Source organism: Talpa europaea (genome assembly GCF_964194135.1).
Source record: "Talpa europaea genome assembly, chromosome: 5".
NCBI classification, from domain to species: domain Eukaryota; kingdom Metazoa; phylum Chordata; class Mammalia; order Eulipotyphla; family Talpidae; genus Talpa; species Talpa europaea.
The window spans coordinates 96,095,256-96,121,587 of record NC_140071.1 but is presented as its reverse complement, the minus strand read 5'-3'; the positions used below and the strand labels follow the sequence as shown (position 1 = coordinate 96,121,587).

The 26,332-nt window shown below is 32.9% G+C and overlaps 1 protein-coding gene across 2 annotated transcripts in view; it reads left to right on the top strand.

Moving 5' to 3' along the window:
• CFAP299 (cilia and flagella associated protein 299) overlaps positions 1-26,332 on the top strand; it is a gene marked incomplete at both ends in the record, with an annotated part of 568,636 nt that overhangs the window by 224,034 nt on the left and 318,270 nt on the right. For both annotated transcript variants that reach the window (XM_084233913.1, XM_084233912.1), the window contains one exon: positions 2,378-2,468. In XM_084233913.1, coding sequence (XP_084090039.1) covers positions 2,378-2,468 — 91 coding nt within the window. The remainder of the gene's footprint in view (positions 1-2,377; positions 2,469-26,332) is intronic.

Genomic DNA, 26,332 nt, shown 5'->3' with positions numbered 1-26,332 from the left:
GACTAACAAAAAAAAAGAGAGAAAATAGAGAAAACATTGATAAACAATCACAAATGAAAGAATAAATCACCATAGATAGCAAAGAAATACAAAGGACCATAAGAGATTACTATGAACAACTATATGCTAACAAATTTAATATTGAAGAAAAGGGTTAATTTCTAGCTCAATATAGTCTACTATAACTCAAGAAGAATTAGATAAATTGAACAAACTGATCACCAGTGTGGAAATTGAAACTAATAAAAAATGTTCCAAAAACAAAACTCTAGAAACAGATGGCTTTACAAATAAATTTTATCAAACCTTTAAAAAATTCTTTAAAAAATACTCAAATTATTTAAAAAAATACAAGAAGAAATGCTCCCCAACACGCTTCGTGATGCCAACATTACCCTAATACTGAAACCAGACAAAAACAGCATGAGAAAAAATTAAGAAATAAAATAATTGTCTTTGATGAACACTTATGTAACTATCTTCAACAAAATAGTAGAAAATTGAATTCAACAGTTTGTTACAAGGACTCTGTATCATCATCAAGCGGGATTTATGCCAGGGATGCAAGGATGGGTCAATATACTTAAATCAATTATGTAACACATCTTTTTGACCAAAGCAAATATTAAAAAAAAAAGATAGTGTCAATAGATGCAGAGAAAGCATTTAATAAGATTCAGCACTCATTTACGATTAAAATTCTAAACAAGATGGGAATAGAAGGAAATTACCTCAGTATAATGAAGCCTATATATAAAACATACTAACAGTCAATATAATACTTAGTGGTAAAAAATGAAGTTTTTCCCTTAAAATTAGGAACAAGATAAGGATGCCCATTGCCACCACTTATGTTAACTGCCTGGGTCTGCATGTAGGATCTGCTGCTCTTATTGTCTGTGTAGCCTTAACTAAATATTTGCAATAATTTATCTATAAAAATATTAGCTTTATTACTATTAAAATTTATCCCTCCTTTATCCCTCCTTTCCTGTATTTATCCCTCCTTTCTGCATTTACTTTCTGACTGCTTTTCAGTCACCCAAAGGCTCTTTGTAGTTTTATATTTAAATTATTTTATTCCTTTATAGTTACTGATAACTCTCTACCTCTTCCACCCTATCCCCAATACTGGCTAATGGCATCTCATCTTTTTGCATTTAGCTCAGTAATTACTTTTAAGCTTAAGATTCCTTATGATAAAGTGACTTGACTTTCCCTTTAATAGGTAGGGTAGTTATGAATTCTATTAGAACTATAACATGGAATAACTTTCTAATATTTATGTATCTGTTTACTACTGTGAAACCACAGGCAACTTGAGAGCTGGAGTTTTATCTTATTTATATTTGTGCTGGAATAGTTTCTGCTACATAGTGCAAATATAATAAAAATGTGCATCGAATATGTAGGAAATGACTATATGAAAAAATGGTTATTGTCTTACAAATCAGACTTTAACTCACTTTTCATTATGTGGTTCAATATTGTTTAATTGAGATCTTTGTGATAAATTGGCTTTAAATTTACCTCCAGAAAAAGTAATTTGTCTTGAATTCTTTTTTAAATAATTTTTTAATTTTAATTTTTGCATTATAATTCACATCTAACATTGTAAGTTTCAAGTTTATCATAATAAGGCAATGCATGTATATATTCCAAATGACCACCACAAAAAAGTCTAGTTAATATCCATTACCACATATGGTTACAGGTTATTTTTCTTGTGATGAAAACTTTTAAGATATACTCTCTTTGTAACCTTTGAATATACAGTACAGTATTATTAACTGCAGACACCATGCTGTACATTATGTCCCCAGAGCTTATTTTGTAACCCCTTTTAAATTTTTAGTCCTTACATCTGACAAAAATGATTTCATCTAGTTACCTTTCTTTTCTAGATTAGCTCACTCATCAAACTAAAGTTAATTTTCTGTTCTAGTAGCTGAATCGATTTGGAGTTCTAGTATTTTAATTCTCATATATTAAATAAATTATATTTGAATTATAGACAATTTAAAATTGTGGGTAATGAGTGTATATTTATATTGAATTTTTATGGTGTAATAAAGTGAAGAAATGGTCATGAATGAGATTTACTGTATCTGGCATGAGTATTGATATGATCATGTATGTTATTTATATATTTGGTTCTAATTATTCATAAACACTCATTAATTGAAATCAAATTGGGGAGTGGAATTAGTAGGTTCTTATAATTGTGTGTAGTTTATAGTGATCATATGTAGTATGTGTGGATGGTTTTTGTGTTATAAGGAAATTATTTCTGGGAATAATGAAATATGGTTGTTAGATTTTGAGTTTTTAATATATATATTTTAATGTATTATAACTGAAGACCTTATTTTTATAGAACATTAACAAGTACTGGTAAAGATCTGCAAGATAATTTTCTGAAGGCTCTGGAAGTGAGAGAAGAAGACAATCGTAATGGAAAATTGAGTGTGAGTACATTTTATCTAACAACTAAAAATATATTAATAATAATGTTTGAAATGCCATCCATGAGGGATTTATTCTAGCTCTTATTTATATGGATATTAAATATAAGACTATATGAATATTATAAGAATAAGAATTCCTATTCTTATTACGAGGCTATATGTGGAAAATTTTTATTCCCATTCCATCTCTAGAAGCTAAATGATGAAAAATAGGATTTTCACACCTTTTATTGAGAATATGACTATATTTGGCCCACTGGTTGTTACTTACGACTTTGTATTAGTGCATTATTGAAAGCTTCTGTATTAGTGCATTATGGAAAATTTGACCACCTACTATGTGCCTACTTGATTTCATTAATATGAAATATGTTATGCAGGAATATCTTGAAGATATTCCTATAGTTGTTCTTTGGTTCTACCTTGGGAGATGGAATATAAAGTACAAAATAGAGAGCCATGATTTTGACTCACTCAAAGAGCACGTGCTCTTTATTAAATTCTGTGCTATATCAAATATGTAAAGTTGTTAATATTATTTTGGCTAAATATTGACTTTGACCTTTTGTTAATGTAATATTACTAATAATAGTCTCCTATAAATCTTAAAATGTTTCAAATCAAGAATTAAAAAAGGTAAAAAATAACAGGAAAAATAATAAGAGAAATAACCAGATTTAGTGTGCTGAAAAGTTGAAACAACAGACTAATGTGTATTAAGTAGTCTGTTTTACTGAAGTCCTCTCTCAATAAAAAAAAAAAAAAAAACCAACAAAAATGAAACAGTTGGGATTTTCCTCACTATCAGGCCTTTGCAATTTCACACTTAAGACAAAATCTTCAAAGTCCCTCAGAGACAGAGAAAAAAAAATCATATCTTGGTCATATAGTTTGAGTAGATTTAACTTGGACTTGAAGTCAGAGAAGGTTTCTTGGAACTGTCTGGGTGAAACTTAGAAGAGAGACGATTGGAATTGGGGCAGATAGTAGACTCTGGAGAAGGCCTTGTGAACACAAACAGAAAAGTCTCTAAATCATCTAATTCTTAATAGTAAAAATTAGAAAGGTGGGGGGAAAGGCGGAAAGATGTGGTTCACAGTTCCTTATCCATGACCAGGACTTTCAAGAAGGAGCAAATGATTATCAGTCTTTTAGCAAGATATAGACTGAAAAAGTATTCATTGTGTTTGGCAACAGTTTTATTTTTGAAAAAATATTTACCTAGTGGAGGATTATGCGTGCTTTGGTGGTGCGAGAGCTACAGTGACCACACGTGAGGGAAGAAATCCATACTATCAAAAAGTTAACAATAAGTACAATAGGAAAATTGTACTTGATTTAAAAAAATAAAGTAATTAAAAAATTGCCAAGAAAAAATTCCATCGATAATGCGGGTGGAAGTCAACTTTCATAGCATTAAAATATTGTTCATACCAACAGTGTATCAGACTTCCTTTTTTCTCCACATCCTCACTAACTCTTGTTGCTTCTGGTCTTTTTATTATGACTGTTGTTAAGGGAGTGTGATGATTTGCTTTGCATTTAAGGGTTTATAGTATATAGACTCAGAAAAGGAATTACAAAACAAAAGTAGATCCAATAATTGCAACTCTAATTGGTGCTATCTGTTGCTACCTTTTATAAGAAAGTGACTTTGAGGCAATAACATCAGAACTTCAAGAAATAGCAGTGGAATTTTGGGGGAGAGACACCATAAACAATTGAATTTTTCACAGGGAAAGACATATTAAGAACAAGGAACCACAAATGAAAACTCATAACAACTATCATAACATATTCAAGAGATGGTAAGAAGACCAGAGTGGTTAAAATATGGATATTGAAGGAGAGTTTAGGGATAGACAAGATCAGAGGGGAAGTCAGCAGCCAGACTATTATCTGTCTATTCATACAGATTGTAAGAATTTTCTTTTATTTTGTTCTCTAATTTTTATTTTATATTATTCTATTATTGTAAGAGAAAGTTGATGATTTTAAGCAGAGACATGACCTGATCTGGTTTACACTTTGGAATTATTAATATCACTGCTGCTGTGTAAGGTGGGAGATGTGGGAAGGAGGGTTAGAGCAGAGACAAATAGAAAAGGCAACATGCAAAAGATGAAATTTTTACAGTAGAATGGTAGTAGTTGATATAGAGGAAAGTTACTGAATTGTGACTGTTTTGGAGGCTGATGGATTGGGTCTGGAATATTAAAGATGTGGAAATCAGGACTGCTTCTCGGTTTTTGTCTTGAAACAAATAGATTGATGATGGTGCCATTTAATGTGATAAGGAAACACTTGAAGAATGCTTATTTTAGGAATCAATAATGAAATAGTTCTTACCTTAGTAGAGAAATTATTTGGTCATTTACATATATTGATTTGTAATTTAAGTTTAAAGTTGGCTAAAATATAAATCTGAAAGTTACCAATATCCAAATCGTATGTAAAGTCATAGACTTACAAAATGGACTAGACAGAGCATATAAGTAAGAAGAGTGAATTTTTTGACATAGCCTTAAGACACTGCAGCACTTAGAGATCTGGAATGTGTGAAAGAATCTGCTAATGATTTTGAAAATTACAAATAAGAAAGAAATCAGGTGAGAGCAGTGCTATAAAATTGAAAGAAAAAAATTGAAGAAAATGATTCTTAAGTCATATGCTACAGAAAGCTTAAATAAGAAGATATAGTAATTATCCATGACTATTACAGCAAATAACTACAAACTGGGTGGCATGAAACAACAGAAAGGAATACTTACTGGAGAAGGATCCTTAAAGGTAAGACAAGATTCTGAGCACCAGGAAAGGGTTTGCCTTGGAAGGGGCAAAAATTACTATTAAAGATACAACAAGAAAGTCTGTAGGGGTCCATGCATACATCTGCCAAGTCAGTTGATGAGTTTGGCTTGGCGAAGATAAGATGGGTCTGCTGTGAATGTATTTTCTTGCATTGTTGCTTCAAATGATCTTTAGTTATAGCATTGTGATTTTTTTTTACCTAGAAAAGGCTCAAAACTTACCTTTTATTGTTTATGATAAATAGTTAACACTTAATGCTGGCTAAATGGTCACTGATTTGGAAACTAGACTCTTGTCAGTATGATAGCTTTGTAACCTCAGCGATAACATAGGAACATTTATTGGGATCTTTGAATTTGTGGTATTGTTATATCAACAGAATATAGCATTATATCAAGGGTGACATTTAAGGATTAATTTCCAATTTTCTTGTCTTGTGTTACAGCAAATTCCAAATGGATTTACAGCAAATTACACCAGAATACAATATATTTTAGAAAGATTTAATTATTAGTATCATGCTTATTTAAAAGCCATTTACTAAATGAATAGATTTTTTTTAAAAGTAGTCCTATAAAATATATAATATTCACAAGATTTGAATCCATACTAATTTGCTGTCAGCAAAAATTATATGTGAATTTTAGGTCTGAACTTTAGAATGGGATGGCTATTTCCTGTGTGTTACAATTTCTCTATATAATGTGAGTGCAAAGTAAATGGAGAACTTCATCCAGAGGCACATTGGTTTTCTCTCTGTTTCATCTTATTGAGAGTCAATATTAGAAAAATTTCAATACAGTTTTAGAACTGACATAGCTAACATGCATAGCTTAATAAGGCTTGAGGGACTCATTCCATAGCAATGTTCCTGGGTAATTTTCTTTAAATGAAGCTAAGAAATTAGAATGGAGATTAGATTTACTTTCCCACACTCATAGATTTTATTTTAAAGTTTCAAATGTTATGTAGTGTAATTGTTTATTACTCTCGTTTTCCTTTTTCTCCCTCTGGTCACCTAATTGCAAAATTCATCTATTAGTTCTCTCCATTAAGACTTGATTTTATTCTTCTCTAGAGCATAGCACTTTGGAAAACAGATTTCTATATCCATGGGCCCCCACCCAAATACTATAAAGGCTCAAGTTACAGGATTACTTGCTTAGTATATGTATCCTTACCACTCCCACAAGCCTACTGCTCACACGCGCAGTCCCAGTGCTATGTGCTGGGAGGGAGGGATGTTAAATGAAAATTAAAAGTTCATGTAACTAGTACTCAAAGAATAAAAATTCTTGAAAATGTACCTCCTTTAAAGCTTTCAGTGGTTCAGTGGGTCAGATGCTGTTGACAGATATTATTTAGATTTATATATTTTTCAAATTTCATATTAAGCTAAAGGTAATCTGATATAATTCAAGAATCAAATATTATTTTATGAATGCCTCTGAATTTCATATATAAGGTAGAGTACATATATCTATATGTTTATATATACATGCACATAAATATGCACATTTTATTTTTTATTTTTTTAAAAGATTTATTTATGCATACAAGAAACTGGGATACAGGTCAGAGGTGGGGGGGTGAGAGGATTCACTAGAGACAGAGTCAGGAACAGAATAGGCAGATTGACTGAAATACACTGCTGAGGGTAGCAGCAGGCGAGACAGGAGAGGTCCTGCTACATCATGTGGGTTGCTTCCTGCCTGGGGATTGAACTCATGCTGCAGTGGCTAAGGATTGCTTCATAGGGTGTGTCTCAACCCCTTGTGCTACCAGGGAGGACCCACACATTTTTATTTATAATCTTTTCCACAGTACTCTTGTATTAAATTACTGTGACATTCTGTGCATTTAGCCTAGACAAAACATTGAGTAAATGTGTGCAATTAGGTTACAAAAAATGTTTGAAGGGTATTTTTTTTATTAATTATTCAGTACTTCATATGACAAGTACATTTTCCCAATGATATACCTATTTAATTTTATTTTAAATGTGAGCCATTAATTTATGAAAACACTTCTACTTCCTAATATATGTATTTTATATTTAAAAATTCCTTAAAGACAAAAATAATTACCCTGTTAATTAATTATTTTTTAAAGATTTATTTATTTATGCATACAAGAGCTTGGGGTACAGCCCAGAGATGCAGGAGTGAGAAGATTCACCAGAGACAGAGTGGGGAACAGAACAGGCAGACTGACTGAAACACACTGCTGAGGGGAGCAGCGGGCGAGTCAGGAGAGTTCTGCTATGCCATGTGGGTTGCTCCCAGGCCGACTGGGGATTGAACTCGTGCTGCAGAGGCTGAGGGTTGCTTTTAGTGTGGTGCTTAACCCCTTGCACCACCAGGGAGGCCCCTAACCTGTTAATTTATAAGCAGATTTATTGTTTCCTGAGAAAGTATAAATTCCTGATTGTATACACTATTAAGTTTTTAACACTACCAGCACAGTGTATCATTTATTATGTGTATTTTTTATGGCAGCTATTTGTAAAAGTACACTGAACATGTCTGATTCCAGATATCCAGAAATGTACTGGTAGCAAATCATGGTAATGTAGGTGGACACAGAAAATTCAGAGAACTGAACATATTGTGTGAATAGATAAGATATTACAAAATACATTTTCTCAGGAAATAAAATGTGAAAAAGTTAAATGAATATTAAAATGAAGTTGAGATTAAGGATATATTTTCTTAGAATTTTCAGAAATATCTTAAGAGAAATTATAGAATTACAAAGGATACTTGAATGAAAATGAACATTATTTTTACTCTGTGGAGTTCTTAGAGATTTTTGTTTTTTACAATAAATATGTATATGGGATTTTTTTTGTGCTTTTTATTTTATTGAGGTAACATTGGTTGACTATTCAGATGTATAGGTTCACACTTCTTCAGTGTTAATATACCACACCCACACCAAAGCACGCACATTTCTTGTTTATTACAGATAATAAGGAAAATTTTAGAGGTCAAGATATGATAATTATAGGAAGAAATTTCTTTTCCTCCTCCACTCCTCAGTTTTACATCCAGTTGGTCACCAAAGCTGGTCAATGTTACCTTGTAAATATATTTCAAGTAAATGTGAGGAGGCAAGGAGGCCAAAGACATGGGCAGCAGTCTGCTTTCAGGGATCTGTTGTGCTCTCTGCAGAGATTGGGAATGCACTGAAGATGATTGGTGTCTGAAAGAATTTATTTTTTAAAAAATTTATTTTTTTATGCATACAAGAACTGGGGTATATGGCAGAGGTGCAGGGGGGTGAGAGGACTCACCAGAAACAGAGTGGGGAGCAGAACAGGCAGATCTACTGAAATATACTGCTTTCAGAAACAGTAGGAAAGACAGGAGAGGTCTGCTGTACCATGCGGGTTAACTCCCTGGCCAGGAATCCAACTCAGGTGACAGTGGCTGGTGATGGCTTGATAGAACTGAGACTCTAACCACTGTGCCACCTAAAAGAATTTAGATAAATGATTAATCAGAAAAGCATGAAGGAGTACTCTTGCAGCAGGATGTGGGGTTAAGTTTGTGTCTGTAGACCTGGGAGGTGAGATAGGAGATAGGGAGGTCAACTAATAGGCCTGGTAACATTTCAGACAATAGATAATCAAAGGCTGGAATAAAGAAATGGCAGAATGAACCATGGGAAAAGAGTGATTTGAGTAATTTAGGAGAAATAATTGTTGAGTAATATTCATATATTTCTATTTGGGAAGCTCAATGGACAGGTAATGATAAAATTACTAACGGGAAGAGAAGTATGATCCTGAACAGGAGAGGATTTACTGTAGTTCAGTGGTTAAGAACATATCATAAGCTAGAGGTAGATAGTAAGTAGATTCAAGTTCCAGATTTACTTCTTATTCAGTATTATAGATTACACAATAATTATATTGAATTTTCTAAACCACAATGACCTACTCTGTAATGTAGGAACTAAAAGTGTATCCTCATCGTAACATTGATTATTGAAAAGAAAATGTGAATTTGGCACATGGCCTGATACCGGACAAGTCTTCATAAATAATATTATTTCTGCTGAAATAGAATAATAACAATCCTAGATCTATTATTGTAAACAGAATAGGAAGTGTAGAAATTATGTAATACTGTTTTGATAGTTTTTAAGGGACACATTGAACAGTTTTGAGTCTTTCTTTAGAAAAAAATGGTTGAAAGAGCTTCTTAAGACAATCAGATACTTAATTTTTATTAGGCATCTAAAGGTTATTGCCTATTGATGAGATATTGTAGCAATCAGAATATTAAAAAAGTCATTATGAATTTATTTTTTATGTTCTAGAGAACCATATTCTATTTCATTAATTTTCTATTCTTTCCAAACCACTTTGCTATTTGCCATGAGGAAAAATGAGTAAGATATGGATTCACCTCCCTACAGTGTGTATAAATTTATAAGATTATATAACTTTTTAAAGAAGCTAAATTGTCTGGGTGTGGGTAGGGTAAAGGTGAAGTGGGTGCAGGTTTTTTTTTTTTTGTTCTTTTTTTTAGATTGTTGTAAAATAAGGATTCTGGGCTTTTTAAATGGGGAAAACAAAATGTTCCCTTCCTAATCAGAGACTCATGTGGATTGTAATGAGAAGTTACATGCTATTCCAGGCTGGGAAAGTGGAACCTGTTGACACTTATTTTCCCTCTGAATGGTGACTATATAAACAGTTATATGGCTGATTAATTTGGGCTTTGAAATATGTATTATTGAAACTGATGTAAAAGCACTGCTTACAACTTTTCCTTCAGAGTCATTCAAAGAAATCACTGTACATGGGTCAGGGAAACCTATGAATTAGGCAGTTTCTAATATACCCATTTCCTGTGTTGAAATCTCTACGAAACATAAGATTGCGTTGTATATGACCAGTAACATTGTGCTGACATGATCTTTTCCCTCCTTGTTATTTTCCAAATTCTATAAAACGTTCCCTTTCAAGAAAATGAAAGTGTTATATGGATGTTTATTTCCTTTTTAATTGAATACATGCTTGTCCACTAATAAACCCTTGTGGAAATTTTATGACTCATACAATCTTACCTTCATTTTAAACAAATTACATCAATATTTGGAAAGTAAAATTTACATCAACTTCCATTTTACTGCAAAAAGTATAGTTGAATAGATCTTTAATTTTTTATTTAATGGAGAAAAATATGATATAGAGGCAGTGAGAAATTCTGGAAAAAGTAAAGGTTATAGAACAATATTAACCTGTTTGGTTCTTGGATTTCCCACTTAACACAAACTAAATAAAAGTTCATTAACTCTACAGAACTTGAGTTTCCTCATCCACAATATGCTAATTACATCAGGAAGACATAACATGAATCAATATATATGCACTAAAATGGAACATCAAAATATGTAAAGCAACTATTGATATTAACAAATCAAAAACATTGACAGCAACATAATAGTAGCAGAATTCAGCACTCCACTTATATCAACAGACAAATCAAGCAGCTAGAAAACCAATAAAACAATTGCCATAAATAAAGAATAAGACCAGATGGACTTAACAGACATCTATAGGGCAGTCCACCACCCCCACTCCATAACCCTACCCCCACCCCACACACCCCCAAAAAAAGCTGAGCAAGTATTTTTCTCAGGTCCCATGGATCATTCTTTTTTTTTTTTTTTATGAAACATAACATGGTTTATTAGCTATTTTGCAGCAAGAGAAAACAGTATCTTGACAAAAGTTTTGTTCACTTCTTTTATAATTTTTCATTTCTTATATTTTTTTATTAATAAATTTTATTTTTATGTTCCCCATACAATTGCAACCCCCTTATTTTGACCCCAATCCCTCCCCTCCCCACCCCCCACCCCCCATAGAGTGTCTCGGGTTCATAGTTTTTTGTTGATTTTGATTTTCACTTTCTTATAGTTAGTCATTTTCCTGGTCCCTTATTTAAGTTTTCTAGATTCCTGCTATGAGTGAGACCATCCGGTATTTTTCTTTTTCTTTCTGGCTTATTTCGCTGAGCATGATCCCTTCCAGTGCCATTCACATGGATCATTCTTGAGGATAGACTGCATGTTGGGTCACAAAACAATTTTCAATATATTAATGAAGATTGAAATCACATCAGGTATCTTCTGTGATCAGAGTGGCATCAAGCTAGAAATCAACTACAAAAGAAAGAAGACTAGAAAATGTAGAGACTAAACAGTCTATTGTAGAATGATTATTAGATTAATGAGGAAATAAAAGCAGAACTTTAAAAATACCTGAAGGGCCTCCCTGATGGCACAGGTGGTTGAGCGCTGCACTGTGAAGCTGTCTGCAGCCTCCGCAGCGCGGGTTCAATCCCGGCTGACTGGGGAGAATCCCACATGGCTCGGCAGACCTCTTCTGTCTTGCCCACTGCTCCCCTCAGCTGTGTATTTCATTGGTCTGCCTGTTCTGCTCCCCGCTCTGTCTCTGGTGAATCCTCTCACCCTCCCGCGCATCTGACATGTACCCCAGTTCTTGTATAAATAAATAAATCTTAAAAAAATAAAAACAAAAATACCTGAGACAAGCAAAAATGAAGACATGATATCAGAACCTATAGGATTAACATAAGTAGAACTGTGAGGGCAATATATGGTAATACAAGCCTCTATCAAGAAACAAGAAAGATCTCAAATAATAATCCAAGTGTATACCTTATGGTACTAGAAACATAAGAACAACTTAACAGCAAATCCAGGAGAAGGAAATAATAAAAATTAAGGTAGGAATTAAAATGTAGTAAGTAAAAAGTACAAAATATCAATTCAAGACAAAACTTGGTTCTTTGAAAAGATAAACAAGATAAATCAACCTATAGCTAGACTCACAACAAAAAGGAGAAAAAACTCTAATAAATAGAATCAGAAACAAAAGAAGTTAAAACAGAACATCTCAGAAATATAGAGGATTACGGAAATACCACTGACTATGTTTAGACAATTTATTGGATACCTTCAAACATGGGCTGAGTTTTAGACACATACAACCTGAGAAGACCATATCAGGAAGAAATAGAAAATCTGAACAAACCAATTAAAGGAAGAAAATTGGAAAAAATAATAATCTTCCAAAAAACAAAAGGCAGGACTGGATGGTTTCACTAGTGAGTTATACCAGACCTTCAAGATGAATTCTAATTTTATCCTTCTCCAACTTCTCCAAAAAAATTGAAGAAGGAATGCTTCCAAATACAATTTATAAGGCAATATTACTCTGAACTAAAGGCAGACAAGGACATCACAGGAAAACAAACAAATAAAAAATCTACACCAATATCTCTGATGAACATAGATGCAAAAATTCTCAACAAAATCTTACCACATTTTATTCAGCAGTTATTGAAAGGAACATACATCATGGCCAAGATGTATGTATACATCAGAACAAAACAAGGAATAATTTATGCAAGTATTTACTGGTGAATTTACTATGTTAAATAAATATGTTTTAATATACAGAATCACTTTTATAATGTGAATGATGCAAAATGAGCAATGGGGAATGAAAAATTTTTCATATGTAAAATATATTAGAAATGAATAAATTAATAGCTCTCATGTCAATTATTTCACTTTTTAAAATTAACAGGGGGTCTCACAAGGAAAATTATAATGAGAATTAACTATCAAGAAGTTGCTGGCTATACTATAATAAAAAAAGAACTGAACAACAGAGCAATAATGTTTATAACAATGATTGCTCTTTAAAATTTATGAGCATCATTGCACAATCTAATATGCAAAACATATGATACTGAATTTGGTAAAAAGTGTACTACCTAAGAGTGCTAATTTTATGCTTGTGCTATTAGGAGAAAATTATGTTGCAAAGATTTTTGATTTTCCAAATGGATATAATTTAGTGCTTTAAAGGTTTGTATGTATGCTTTCAGCAATGTGATTCTGTTTGAATCACAAACAGAAATTTAGCAATCATGTTAATTTCTCTTTTCCTCCTTAGCTCAGAAGTGGTGAATTAATTAAGTGTTCTTGACAGCCAAGCATTTGAAGCAATAGTCTGTCTATTTATAATGCTATAACTGAAAAGGAAGCAGCAGTTGAACCTCCCAATTCCTTTTCCTACTCATGAGTCTCAGGGGAAGGGTATATTTTACAGCTACGTCATCAGAGGCCTGTGTTCCTTTCAATGGGAAAAACAGTGCATACTTAACAGGTGCTCTTTGAACGAGTTCTTGTCTGACCTTTGCGGGTCTCTATATTTACTCATCCTGGGTAGAGAGGGTTAAGGGGAGGAACCATATCTGAACCAATGTCGTCTTTACATTCAAAATAACAGGAATACCAAACCAGAAGTGATTTGCATGGGGGCCAAATACATTTTTATCTTGCTTTAGTTCTTAAGAGATGGGGGTATAGGCCCAAATGGATTGGTTTGTCATTCTTTTTTTTTTTTTTAAAGAAATCTATACTCTTCGTATTTGACCAATGTAGAGATTTACGTGTTAACATTTATATTTATAAGTATGATATTTGCCCTTTATTGAATGCCTACTTTGTATTGGCACTTACAGTTTTTCAAATTTTTGGACAGTTATTCATAATATCCTCATATCATTTTAACATCCTTTATCATTCTTGAAATTAGTCATTTGCCATTTCTTTTTGCCTGAGCTGTTTGAAAATTTTATTGGTTTTCTCACAGAACCAACTGTTGATTTCATTTATCTTTCTCTATTGGTTCTATGTCATTATAATATTGATGTCTGCTCTTTAATATACTTTATTTCTTACTTACTGTGGGTTTAATTTGCATTTCTTTTTCTAGTTTCTTAAGGTGAGTATTTAGATCATTGATTTGAGACTTCCCTTCTTTACTAATAAAAGATATTCCCTAATCCTATAGAAATTTGGATGTGTCCTTTATATTTGATTGGATTTACAGTGGTTTTCACTGGTTTCACAGATTTTAGGCTATATAAGAAAGCTGCTAAATTGATAATTCTTGATGAGATAATGAAGGAAAACAACATTGCCACATGTGCTAAAAGATGACAGACTTAGGCAACATGTTCCAACATAACTCTGTATTTCAGAAGAACTAACCACTGCTGGGATGAACTTTGCAACTTAAATTTGAGGGAGAATTGAAAACTGATTCACAAAATTTAAGTACCACAATGTTAGCTTTCTAATTATATTAAAATTATTAGATTTTGCAGTTTATAATATGACTTTACCCCACTGCCATTTATAATGAGGAACTTCCCCGCAGTACACTTGAAGCACTTTTTAATGCTAAACCCTATTTTTTGGTTTTTTTTAATGTACTTTTTTGCACTAGTTTTTAAAATTTAGATTATATGTTCACCTACTTTAAGTATAATATTTAGTTTACTTATGATTGAATGATGTCATGCAATTTTCAATAATATTTTTCTTATGCACAGGTCATTTAGTAATCAAATTCTAATATTTTGCAATTGATGAATTAACAAATGCATTTTGTTGCTATTAATTTCTCTGTAAATATTGCTTTAACTCTAACAGGTATTTTGATGGATCATGTTTGTTTTCATTTTTATGTAATTCATTTTTTTATTCAGTACAAATTATTTTCTGATCTCTTTTGATTGCTTTTTAAACCATGAGTTAGCTAAAAGTTACTTGGTTTTAAACATGGTATTTGGGTATTTTCTAGCTTCTAAAATTACCCCAATTTCTATGTATAATTTATTGATTTTCTTGCTCATTCCTCTTTTTGCTTTCCTTATGGACTTATTTGAGATTAACAGACTGAACATCACTGTTCTAACTAATAATGTTTCATACTAATATTGTGATCCTAGGTGATCTCTGAGAATAGTAGAGTTTTTTGTTTGTTTTATTTGTTTGCATTTGTTAATTTTCTCTTTATCATACATTACTTCTGTATATGTCTTCCAGGGTAAATTTTTTGTATGTTCTTGTGTCTATCATGTTTCAAGGTTTTCCCTAAATATCCAGTGACCCTGGGTAATACATTGATTTTTAAGAAAAAAGCAACACACATCTGAAGAGGTGTGAACATATACCTCTGAGTCACATACAGTGTTGTAAACCAATGTAACCTCAATAAAAATTAATACAAAAAAGGATAAAAGCAATACAAAAGCTGAGTGTGAGTGCTAATAGATTTTGCATTAATCTACAGTAAGGGATTAGGCCGGGTAACTCTTAAGTATGAAGATTTTGCACTGTGGCACCAAGTGTCTGCTCTGAATCTCCCCTGAAACTTTGATTTCTTTCGCTATTAATCTTCAATCCTTTGTCTGAATATTTGAGGGTTATGGGTGCCTGGCTATTGACAATTTTATTCATGCTGGTGGAGTGCATTTTTGTTAACTTTCTGTTTCTAACCCCACTTCTCAGTCCTTGACTCCTATGTAATTGGAATGTCTGAATTCTGAGCATCTCCAGGCTCAATTGATAAAATTGATTCTTTTTTGGATGTGATCCTCTTCCCTCCCACTGTCCTTCCTTTCTTCTCCTTTTTATTAATGATGGATATATTTTAATCCTCAACAATTGCAGTTTTATTTTTAAAGTATAATTATGCCATTATATCCTTAATATCAAGAATCTAATATTTGTGGGTAATAATAGTTCAGGTATGAGCTAGGTTACTTAGGTTCATGTAGCTACTATTCTTTGTAGGCTGTTTGTCTAAAATAAATTAAAAAGCCTTTCAAGTAAATGCCAATACTGTCATTTGATTAAAAAATTCTAATGTCTTATAGGAGCATAATATCGTTTTGTTCAGGTATAAAATATTCATTTATGAATGTAATTTTGGTAAAAGAGCTTTTCCCATATTTTAAAGTTTTCTAGTAGTACCAGGAAAAGTAATATCTGCACCAAATGATGTAAGAATTCTTTGGGCATTATGTTTGGGGTGGGGGAGGTGCTAGTACAACATTTTATATATATTTTTTCTTTGTTATAGATCCTGTTTTATAGACCAGTACTAAGGTGCCTTTTTGATCTAATTTGTATTTTATTGAGCTGGGCAAAAGAGTAATAAAATGAAATGACATCTTAATTATTTGAGACCTAATATGCCAAAATGAATATAAAATTCATCACAGTGCTGTTGTTTTGGGGTCTGTAGACCTAAGAAGTAAGGTATCATTAAAAGGGTGCTGCATACCACTTTGGCATCTGTAATCAGGATGAAATATTTGTTAAATGATCTAGCAAAGCAATTATGCACGTATTTTCTTGTGTGTTTCCTGAAGTGATGGAGTTCTCCAAGATTCTTGGAGAAATATTTGGGGTGGAGGAACATCCAGTTCCAAAATACTTTCTCCTATGGGGGAAGTAGAGTTGGCAGGGCATGGAACAAATTGCACTCTTCTTCGTCCTCTGCTGAGGGCTCCCATCACACGTATCGGTCTTTGTCTGACTCATATGAATGAATCAAAATGGGGAAAATAAAGTATCTCATATTCTCTCATTATTTCCTTAGAGTAGGGGAGAGAAATAGGGTTTGTGGGGGAAGGGAGAGACAGGAGAGAAGGACAGGTACACTGGATACCAATTTCATCATGAGACATAATATCTAAGAAATGAAGCAAGCAGAGGGTATTTTGTTTAGTCTCTTTCCTAGCATAGGAATTTCTTTTTCAGCTTTCCTGACAGTTGGAATAGTTTAAATATTTTCTTCCATAGCTAGCCCATTTCAATGTAGGTTTTTTTTTTTTTTAATCGGTAACATTGGTTTACAACATTGTATACAATTTAGAGGTATAAGGTTCACAATTCTTCAGATGTATGTTATCACATTCACAGACACCATCAAGGCACTCATAGTCCTCCAATGTTAAGAAAAATCTACCGTCCTTTGCTCACCAGAACAATAGAAAACAATGCTGCTGCTAAATAGTGATGCTTAAAGATTGCTTTTTATTTTTTTAATTAACTAAGCCTTTTTAAGTTAAATTTTCAGATTCTTCAATCACTATTTAAGCTTTCATTCTGATTAATTTGTTCTTTAATTTTCAATCTCCTTAAAATTTTTAAGTTGGAGTAGAGCTTACATATAAAAGTCAAAGGCACAAACATGCATGCACATGAATTACCATACAATGAGCAAACCATTTGATCAATACCCAGAATAAGAAAGTGAACATTGCAGATATCAAATAGGCTCCTGCTATACCTGTCCACTATTCTATTCCCTCCAAATAGAGTGACTATTCTCATTTCTAATAAAGTTTTGCAATTTTTTAAAAAAAGATGCATTGAAGAAACATTTCATTATAGCACATAAAGATTCAGGCATGTATCTTATACATCAATTTCTGTTTATACTATATTAAGTACACCACTAAAGGTCTAATTTTATAGAAATAGAAACCTGTTGTCAGAATCTTACTCAGTATTTTGTTTGTGAGAGTTATCCATGTTGTGTATAGTTGTAGTATATACTGTTTTATTTCTGATTTTTATGACCTATTTTTTTTGTTTGTTTTACAATTTATGGATAGTGGATTGTTTGCAGTTTTGGTCTGCTATGAACAATGACACTAAAAACATTCTTGCAGATGTCTTGTTCATATCTACAAGAATTTCCATTGGCTATAAAAGAGTAATTCTTAGGTCACAGGATATGTCTATGTTCAGCTTAAGCAATAATACCAAATACTTTCCAAAGTGATTGGGCCTATTTATGTTCCCAGTAACCATGTGTGAGAATCCATATATCCTCTCAGTATCATTAATATTTAGTATTTTAATAAAAAATAAAATGTTTTTATTCAGGTAACATTGGCTAACATGATTCATATGTATGGTATTACCCCTTTTAGATGTAGGTTTTTCTTTTAGATTTTCTGATGTATGTGATGTCATCTTAGTGATTTAAATTTATATTAATTGATTACTATAAGTAATTTCCACATATTTATTGGTCATTTTGATTTTTTTTAAATTATCTGATAAAGATTTTATTTTATTTTATTTTATTTTTAATAATAAATTTTATTTTTATATTCCCCATACAATTGCAACCCCCCCATTCTGACCCCAATCCATCCCCTCCCACCCCCCTATTTACTGAGAAGTATTGTTCAAGAATCTTGTCCATTTTTCTACTGTATATTTTGCCATTTCATTATTGACATAAGGCACTTTCCTTGTATTTCCTATATTCAGAATAGAAACTCTGTGTTGATTATATTTGCTGGGAATATCTTCTCCCACTCAGTACCTTAACTTTTTGTTCTCAGTGACAAAGTTTCTAACTTTTACATAGCCCTTATTTATCTTTCCTTTGTTGACTGGAGATTTTTCTATCCTATTTAAGGTACTTTGCAATCCCAGGGTCACAAATATTTACCCCTATATTAACTTCTAGACGTTTTGTTTACATTTAGATGTACATTTATCCAAAGTTGTTTTTCTGCATGCTCTCACAAAGATGCCATGTAGGTATTGATATAAAAATTGGGGTTTCATAGTGGAGGTCTGCATTGATGTTAAAGTTTATAAGCGTTCAATGTACAAATGCTACTTAAGGCTGTGAGATTGATGCTATCACTGAAGAAATGAGCATGGAATGAGAAGAAGCCTGTGAACAGAGCTCAAGGACACTCAACATGTTAATAAAAACTGGACTCAATATTTCACTATATTCATTCACAACATGTTCTATAAATTATGGCTGCCTATATAATCCCTCTAGTAGTGCATCCCATCGTTGCATTGGTTCATGCCATAGTCAAGTCAGAAGATAAATTTAATGACAAGTAGTAGTTATGGTAAAACAAGATGTCATGTTTTTAATGTGAATAATTTTTATGCAACTCCTTCATTCTTCACTTAGCAAATTGATTAATTTGCATATAAAATAGCAATTTATATTTTTTCTTAAATCTTTATGATATTTTCATGTTATGCTGGTCATTTATCCCATCCTTTGAGGATATTTTGAATTCCTAAATAATTAGTCCAACATGTTAGCAATCTCACATATATCCATGCATTCAACATTTGAAGATTTGATAGAAAGCAGCTGATAGCAAATAGTAGATACTACTGGCTCATATAATAAAGTCTGAGTAGTACATTAGAGACCTTCCTCTTCTGACATTGATTCCAACCTCAAACCTTTTTTGAGTGTGATATTCAATGCTATCTAATACACTGTCATTCAGGTCATATTTCTTCAGCTTTTCTAGAAAGGAAATCATGACAGAAACCCTTTTTTTCTTTATATTCCCAATATATACAATCTTGAGTGAGGTACCTGACACAAGAAAACTTGGCCACATTCTTGTCAGAGTAAATTACTTCCAGTGTCAATTTATTTCACCTCTGCAATAAAGTATAAGCTTAGTATGGTATGATGCATGCCCAAATGTCACTTTTGGTCTCTATCCACTGCCAACTGTATGAAAGTAAAAACATTGTGCTTACTACCTTTTAGTCATCCAAATTTCAGAAAAAAATAAAACCTGATTATGCATTTATTTCAATTGCAACATTTACAAAATGCCTATTTTATGCAATGTGCCATTTTGGATATTATGGAATTCATAAAATGAGGTATGGATCCTACCATCACACCTTGTATTTAATGTGTGGATTTGTCCCTATATTGCTGTGAAATCCACAATTCTGTAATCTTCATCTTCCACATAATTTATTTATATATTATTCACTATGGTTTCAGTGTTTCTTAGGACACATCCATGAGATATTGCAGGGTGACTTTCTAAGTTCTTAGTATTTGACTCTTTACAATCACAGGCCTAACATTCATAGCTTGTGACCCACCTTTGATTTTCCACTGTCATACACAGAATTGGTAATGACAAATAAGAACACTGGGTCTTTTAGGGGGTAGGTCGTGTAGTTGGTCCAGTGAGGTCTAGAAAATAAATTTTGTCATCCCCAGTATTATTCCTTTTTTTTTTTTAAATTAGTTCACAAAGTATGACTTCAAGTTGGAGAGGTGTTGAATTTGAGGTGCCCTGTTGACAATGAGTATTCTTTTGTGCAAGTCACCTAATGATTGAATTGTTATAAATTTTGTATCAAATGAAGTACTGCTTGCAGACTACTATAGTTACACTCTGAGAAAATCTTTGAGGTCTGAAAGGTGTTTAGGTTGTAAGGGACCATTTATTCCTTAAACATTTACAGTAGAGCTTTTATAAGGCATGTGACCAAATCATAATATGTGCCTTTAGTGATGAAGGACTGAAGGTTGTTGATTATCAGTAGGAAACTTGGATGTTATATACTTGGAATTGGGATACAAAACAAAAAGCCAAAGACTGCCAGATCTCAAAGGGAAAAAAATAGTAATCCATGAATAATAAACAGAGAAAATATTTTTAAAAGGTAATGTGACAAAATAGCTCTGAGATTGGAACACATATGATCCACACTTACATATATAGAAAATTACCTAAATTCAAACTGAACTTGGCCACTGTGTGAGGGTAATATTTTTGAAAGAATGAGGTGTACTAAAAGAGTTTCTGTAATATATTAGGCACAAAAATGCTTTCCTTCCATGTTCGGCATGCAGAACTTTTCCCCACCTGTTTATTTTTCCTTAAATAAACATATTATCTGATATAACTAGTCCAAAGAAAATTTTCTCTTCCTCTACGTGAATGAACTCCCCTCTTACCCTTTTGCTAAATCCTGGAATTCTGATGTAGTTCAGGATTCTTAAATTACGTCCATGTCATTTTTTGGAATCACTTCAATGATATAATATCTTGAATTATTTTCAAGCATTTAATCAGCTTCTGTTTAAGTCAGTTTTCTCCTTTGCTGGCATACATTTATTTTCCAAATGCAAATATATGTTAATACAGACTGGACTCCCTGTACTATTATAAAGTTTGAAATGAAGAACGACCTTTGTCTTAAAGTCTTTGATAGTTTCAAAAGTGGTAAAATTGGGAATGCCTCATCAAGTTTGTACTGAAGCTCTCATGACAATTATTACATATTATGGTTGTTTATTCCTTTTTATGATTGCAAAATTCATATTTTTTTTCATTGGGATGGACAGCTCCTAAAGGAATGGTCTGGATGTCCTAAATATAAGGAAGAAACCTATAATAAATGGATTTAGTCTTATTCTATAGCATAAATAGTAGGCATTGGAGTCAGGGCTTTGTATTTATAGTTTAGTTCTGCTATTTACCGGTGGGAGCACTTTGGAAAATTAGATGCCTTCTTTATGCTCTACTATCTTCACCTGTGGTGTGAGGCTGAAAGAGGATGCCATTTATTGGTTTGTAAAATGCCTTAAATGAGAGTGTTTATGACCTGCTTAGTATGGTGTCTATACTGAGTGAGTGCTTAATAAATAATGGTTATTGTTAAAATTTACACACGAGATTGTTATGTAAATTAATGACTGGTTGAAGAGAGGACCTACTTGGAATAGAACCTAAAAAACTTAAAAAGTTCTATTATTTTTAGTTTCCAGATGATGAAAGTGAGGCTTAAAGGAACCTTCTTGCATTGTTGGCTGGAATGTAGACTGGTCCAGCCCTATGGCAAGCATAGAGAAGTTTCTCAGAATATTAACAATCTCTACCACATGATCCATCAATTCTGCTCCTAAGTATCTACCCCAAAATGCTAAAGCACTAATTTGTAGGGATGATTGCAGTACTATTTACAACAACCATGGTATGGATGTAGCCTAGGTGCCCAAGGACAGTTGAATGGATTAAGAATTGTGAGATTATATGTGTGTGTATATATATCCATCCATCCATCCATATTTGAATGATAGATGACCTCTCAGCTATATAAAAGAATGAACTCTTGTCATTTGTGACTGGATCTGGAGGGCATTATGTTAAGTTAAATAACCAGAAAGAAAAAGACAAATCCAAAATATCAGATGGTTTCACATATATGTAGAATATAATGGGAAAAAAATAAAGGGTCAGACAACACCAAACCAAAAACAAACCCTAGAAATCTGACTTAAAACTGAGGCTAGTAGAGAGGGAGTGAGAGAGTGCAAAGATAATAGAGAAGGGGCACTATGGAATATAGCAGAGGACTAGGGACACCTTGGTGGTAGGGAGGATAATGGTAGCACATGCTGGAGATGTGTGATGCTATATTTTTGAATCATACAGTTTTGTAAACTGGTATCACCTTAATTATAAAAAATATTAAAATGAAAGTTCTTTTCAGATTTATTTCCATTAGTGACAAAAGGTACTAGTGTAGGATTTTTGTAAAAGCAAAGTAGCCTAACGAAAACTTTCAAAATGGGGGTTGAGGGGAGCATGTGCAAATCTTAAGAAATCATGGAATTAGAGGGAACTTTACTTAGCTTTCCAAAAGGTAGCCCGTATTATAATCCTTATAGAAATAGTCTGCGTCTAGCAAGGGTTCCTGAGTAACAGCAAGAGTAGATTGGTGTTTGGGAAGGTGGCCAAAGGGCAGCCCCATACCTCAGTGGGTATACACAGATTTCTTGCATTTATCACCTGGGGTGAGAATAGAAACTGGAAAGCAGAAAAAGATGCCCATGTTTCAAGGTGAATGCAGGGACAATAATCAAAAACAAAGTGTGCATTATGTATAAGTGTGAGTCATACATCATGTTATAAGGACAACATGGATAGATATCAGTGATCGAGGATTGGACCGTGAGGCCCATGCAATACTAGAAGGTAAAATTTAACCCTAAGAGAATGAGAAGGAGAATGGGAAGGAGGAGAATTCTGAGCTTGCCTAATGTTTTTCTTAAAGAAAGTATTTTAAATATATTTAGAAATATAACTGATTTTATTTTACATTGGCAAGATCATATGTTTTGTGAGCAGTGGAAAAGGGCTTACAAGGTGAGTTAAGCTCAATTATAGAGGAAATTTTTTAAGTTATTTTTTTCATGGGCTGTTATGTAAATTCATATTTCAATTAAAAGGGAAATGGTTATTTGTAATTTCACTTGAGGTCATGATAAAATAATTTATTCATGTTTGAGAAAGTGGAAGTTTGATGATTTTCATTAAAGAGATACTTCTGTATAAATACATTTTAGTTTGAACAACATTTACTTTTCAAACAAATGCTTAATAAGCATGTCTGTGACATTATTTTCCAAATGTAAAAAGTGGCCTAATGGGTGGAGAAGGAAAATACTAACATGATTTTCCTAAAGTGTTTTCTTAATAATTATTTTTCCTTAAATATAAAAGAAGTTAAACTAATACATCTTACTCTAAATACAGACTGGAAAACTGAAAAATTAGACCTTATAGCCAACAGGAAATAGCATTGTGAAATACTCTTACTGACATTACTAATCACTTTTTAAATAAAATAAAGAAGTAAATGTCAGGAACATGTTTTCAAGAATAAGATTTTTGCTTGTGGAATTTTATTTTGGCAATAAACATAACCGCAAATGAAATGAAAATAAGCATTTTTTTCCTGATAAAAAAAGGGGAAAAAAAAAAACTTCATTAGATCACCAATTTAATAACATACTATTATTTCACTTTTCTTTCTTGAATCTTTCTCTTTAGAAATAATTTTAAACTATAGAAAAGACATAAAAACAATCCAGAGAAAACCTGTATACCATTTACCTAGCCTCCTTGTTGCTTATCATTTTAAGTAACTCTTTTCAAATTTTTCACATATTATTTAGTCATGTGTCATTGTGTCACTGTTTTCTGTATGTTTTATAGGCAGTATTCCTGTTTCCCAGAGTTTTTAAGGAAGGACAGCTTTGGCTAGACCACCCAAGTCCCCCTAAGACAATGGGGGCCAAATTGTCTGTCTTTTATAATCCTAGGAGGAGCCACTCCATTTTTTTTTTAAAGAAGACTCATTGAAACTCCTAACTATTCTAGCTAATGAATAAATTAAAAGACAATAAGTAAATGAATATGTGAGTAAATAAGTCTCATAATAGGTATAAAGAGTCTGGCAAAATGACAGCAGAGTGAAGACCCAGGGCTTGACTATTTCACATATTCAAAACCAAATTACAACAAACACAAAATCAATAGCTCTTGAAAGACAAGCAGACATACATCAAGAGCAACAGTGTGGTGGAAGGGAGTGGGAAAAACTGTAATTGAACTGTGTGGATACAGATACCAGACCAGCACAACCCACAGGAAGAGCAGGCACTGCATGGTGCCCCTCTGCTGCTGTGGACTCAGAGGCACACTCCCACCCGAGGGACTTTGTTGACGATGGACTGCACTGGAGAAGGAGGCGCACAGTGTTGGCCTGCAGAACTGGAGAACTATTGTAGTAAGGGTGCAGAGTGGTGATTACTGGCTAGAATTTGAGACTCATAAGCTAGAACAGTTGAACTCTAAAACTACAGGGAAATCCAGATCAGGTCACCTGTGTTGCTTCATAGAAGAGACTATTATTTGTATATTGAGTATGTGATACATAAAACACCTGCCTAAGCCCCACCCAGGGCAGATACTGATACTACAACTGAATGCTCTTACTAACAAGAGTGTGAGCACCCAGATTTTAATAACAGAAACAAATGCTCCAGGATTAAACTCTGTACTGGAAAAGCAGAGGGAACAATTTCAAGCTTGTGGCCCTGTTTCACCTAGAATGCTCACCCACTGCTACATCAGTTTCTCATGCACAGCTTGAGGTTGAGGTAGCATGAGACTGTTCAAGACATTTTGACCAATGGATGACCTAGCGAAGTGAGGATGGTAGATTCCCCACAACACAATGTGGGCATCCACAGTATTGTAAGAGGCTTGAACATTTAATACTCACTTGAGTCAACCTTTTGGTACCCTACTGCCCTAGTTCTGTCCTATCTGTTTCAGCACCAGTGCCCAGGTGATTTATACAAATGCAAAGGCATCAGTTTGTAAATTAAGACATCTAAAGATCCTGGGTAAAATACCTGGTATTGTACCCATCTTCTTGTAGAAGTTGTATAAAGTCAACTTATTAAGATAAGAATGAGAACCCCACCCCCACCTTTACAACCCACAAAAATTAAAATGAAGAGTCAGATGAACATTTAATAAATGATGGAGACAAAAACAAAAAACAAAAACATGAAAATCCTCAACCCAATAAAACTACAGAATATGCTTGAAGAGAACTTTAAGATAACAATATAGCTATACTTACCAAATTAAGAAAAAAACAATGGGTGATTTAAAACAAGAGACAAAGATTGAGAAATAAGAGATGACAATTATTGGATCAAAAATACTGTAACTGAATTTAAATTATAATAGAGGGCCATAAAAGTAGGCAAACACAAGTAATGGAGAGGATCTGTGAATTCAAAAGCTCAGTGGAAGAGGAGACAAAATAATATAATGGAGAGGAAAATGAATAAAATTGAAACAGTGTTATAATCCTTTGGTATAATCTCTGATGGAAATAATATCTGTAAGGGGCCCTAGTTGGAAAGGAGAAAGTCATAGAACATGTATTTAAAGAAATAATTTGCTGAAAACCATCTTAATCTGGGAAACAAACTACACACCCTGATCCTAGAGGCCCAAAGAGTTACAAACACAGTAATACCAGACTGACACACTGCAACACACATTGTCATTAAGGTATTAAAAGTCAATAATAAAGACAATATTAGAGCATTCAGAGATATGGAGTTTACACCATCAGACCTGCCCTGATGTTGTAAGGTAATCTTCTACATGAATTGAAAAAGCAAAAGGATACAAAACTTTGAGCAAGGTAATATGGAATCAGAATCATAAACAAGAATATGAAATAGCAGAATACTAAAGAAGAGGAAGAAAAGGACTGAACCCAAAAGGTTAGATAATGATGAGATGAAATAGGACTATTTTAGGTATCTTAGATATATTTTAGGTACAAAAAGTTTGATATGTGTCATGGTAATCACAAAACAAAAACCTAGAATAAAGACCCCTAGAGAAAAAAAATGAAGAAACTGAACCACCAAGGAAAGCAATCCAAATAAGGCAGATAAAAACTCAGGGAAAAAGAAAACAAAGATAAAACAACCAAAAACTAAAAGG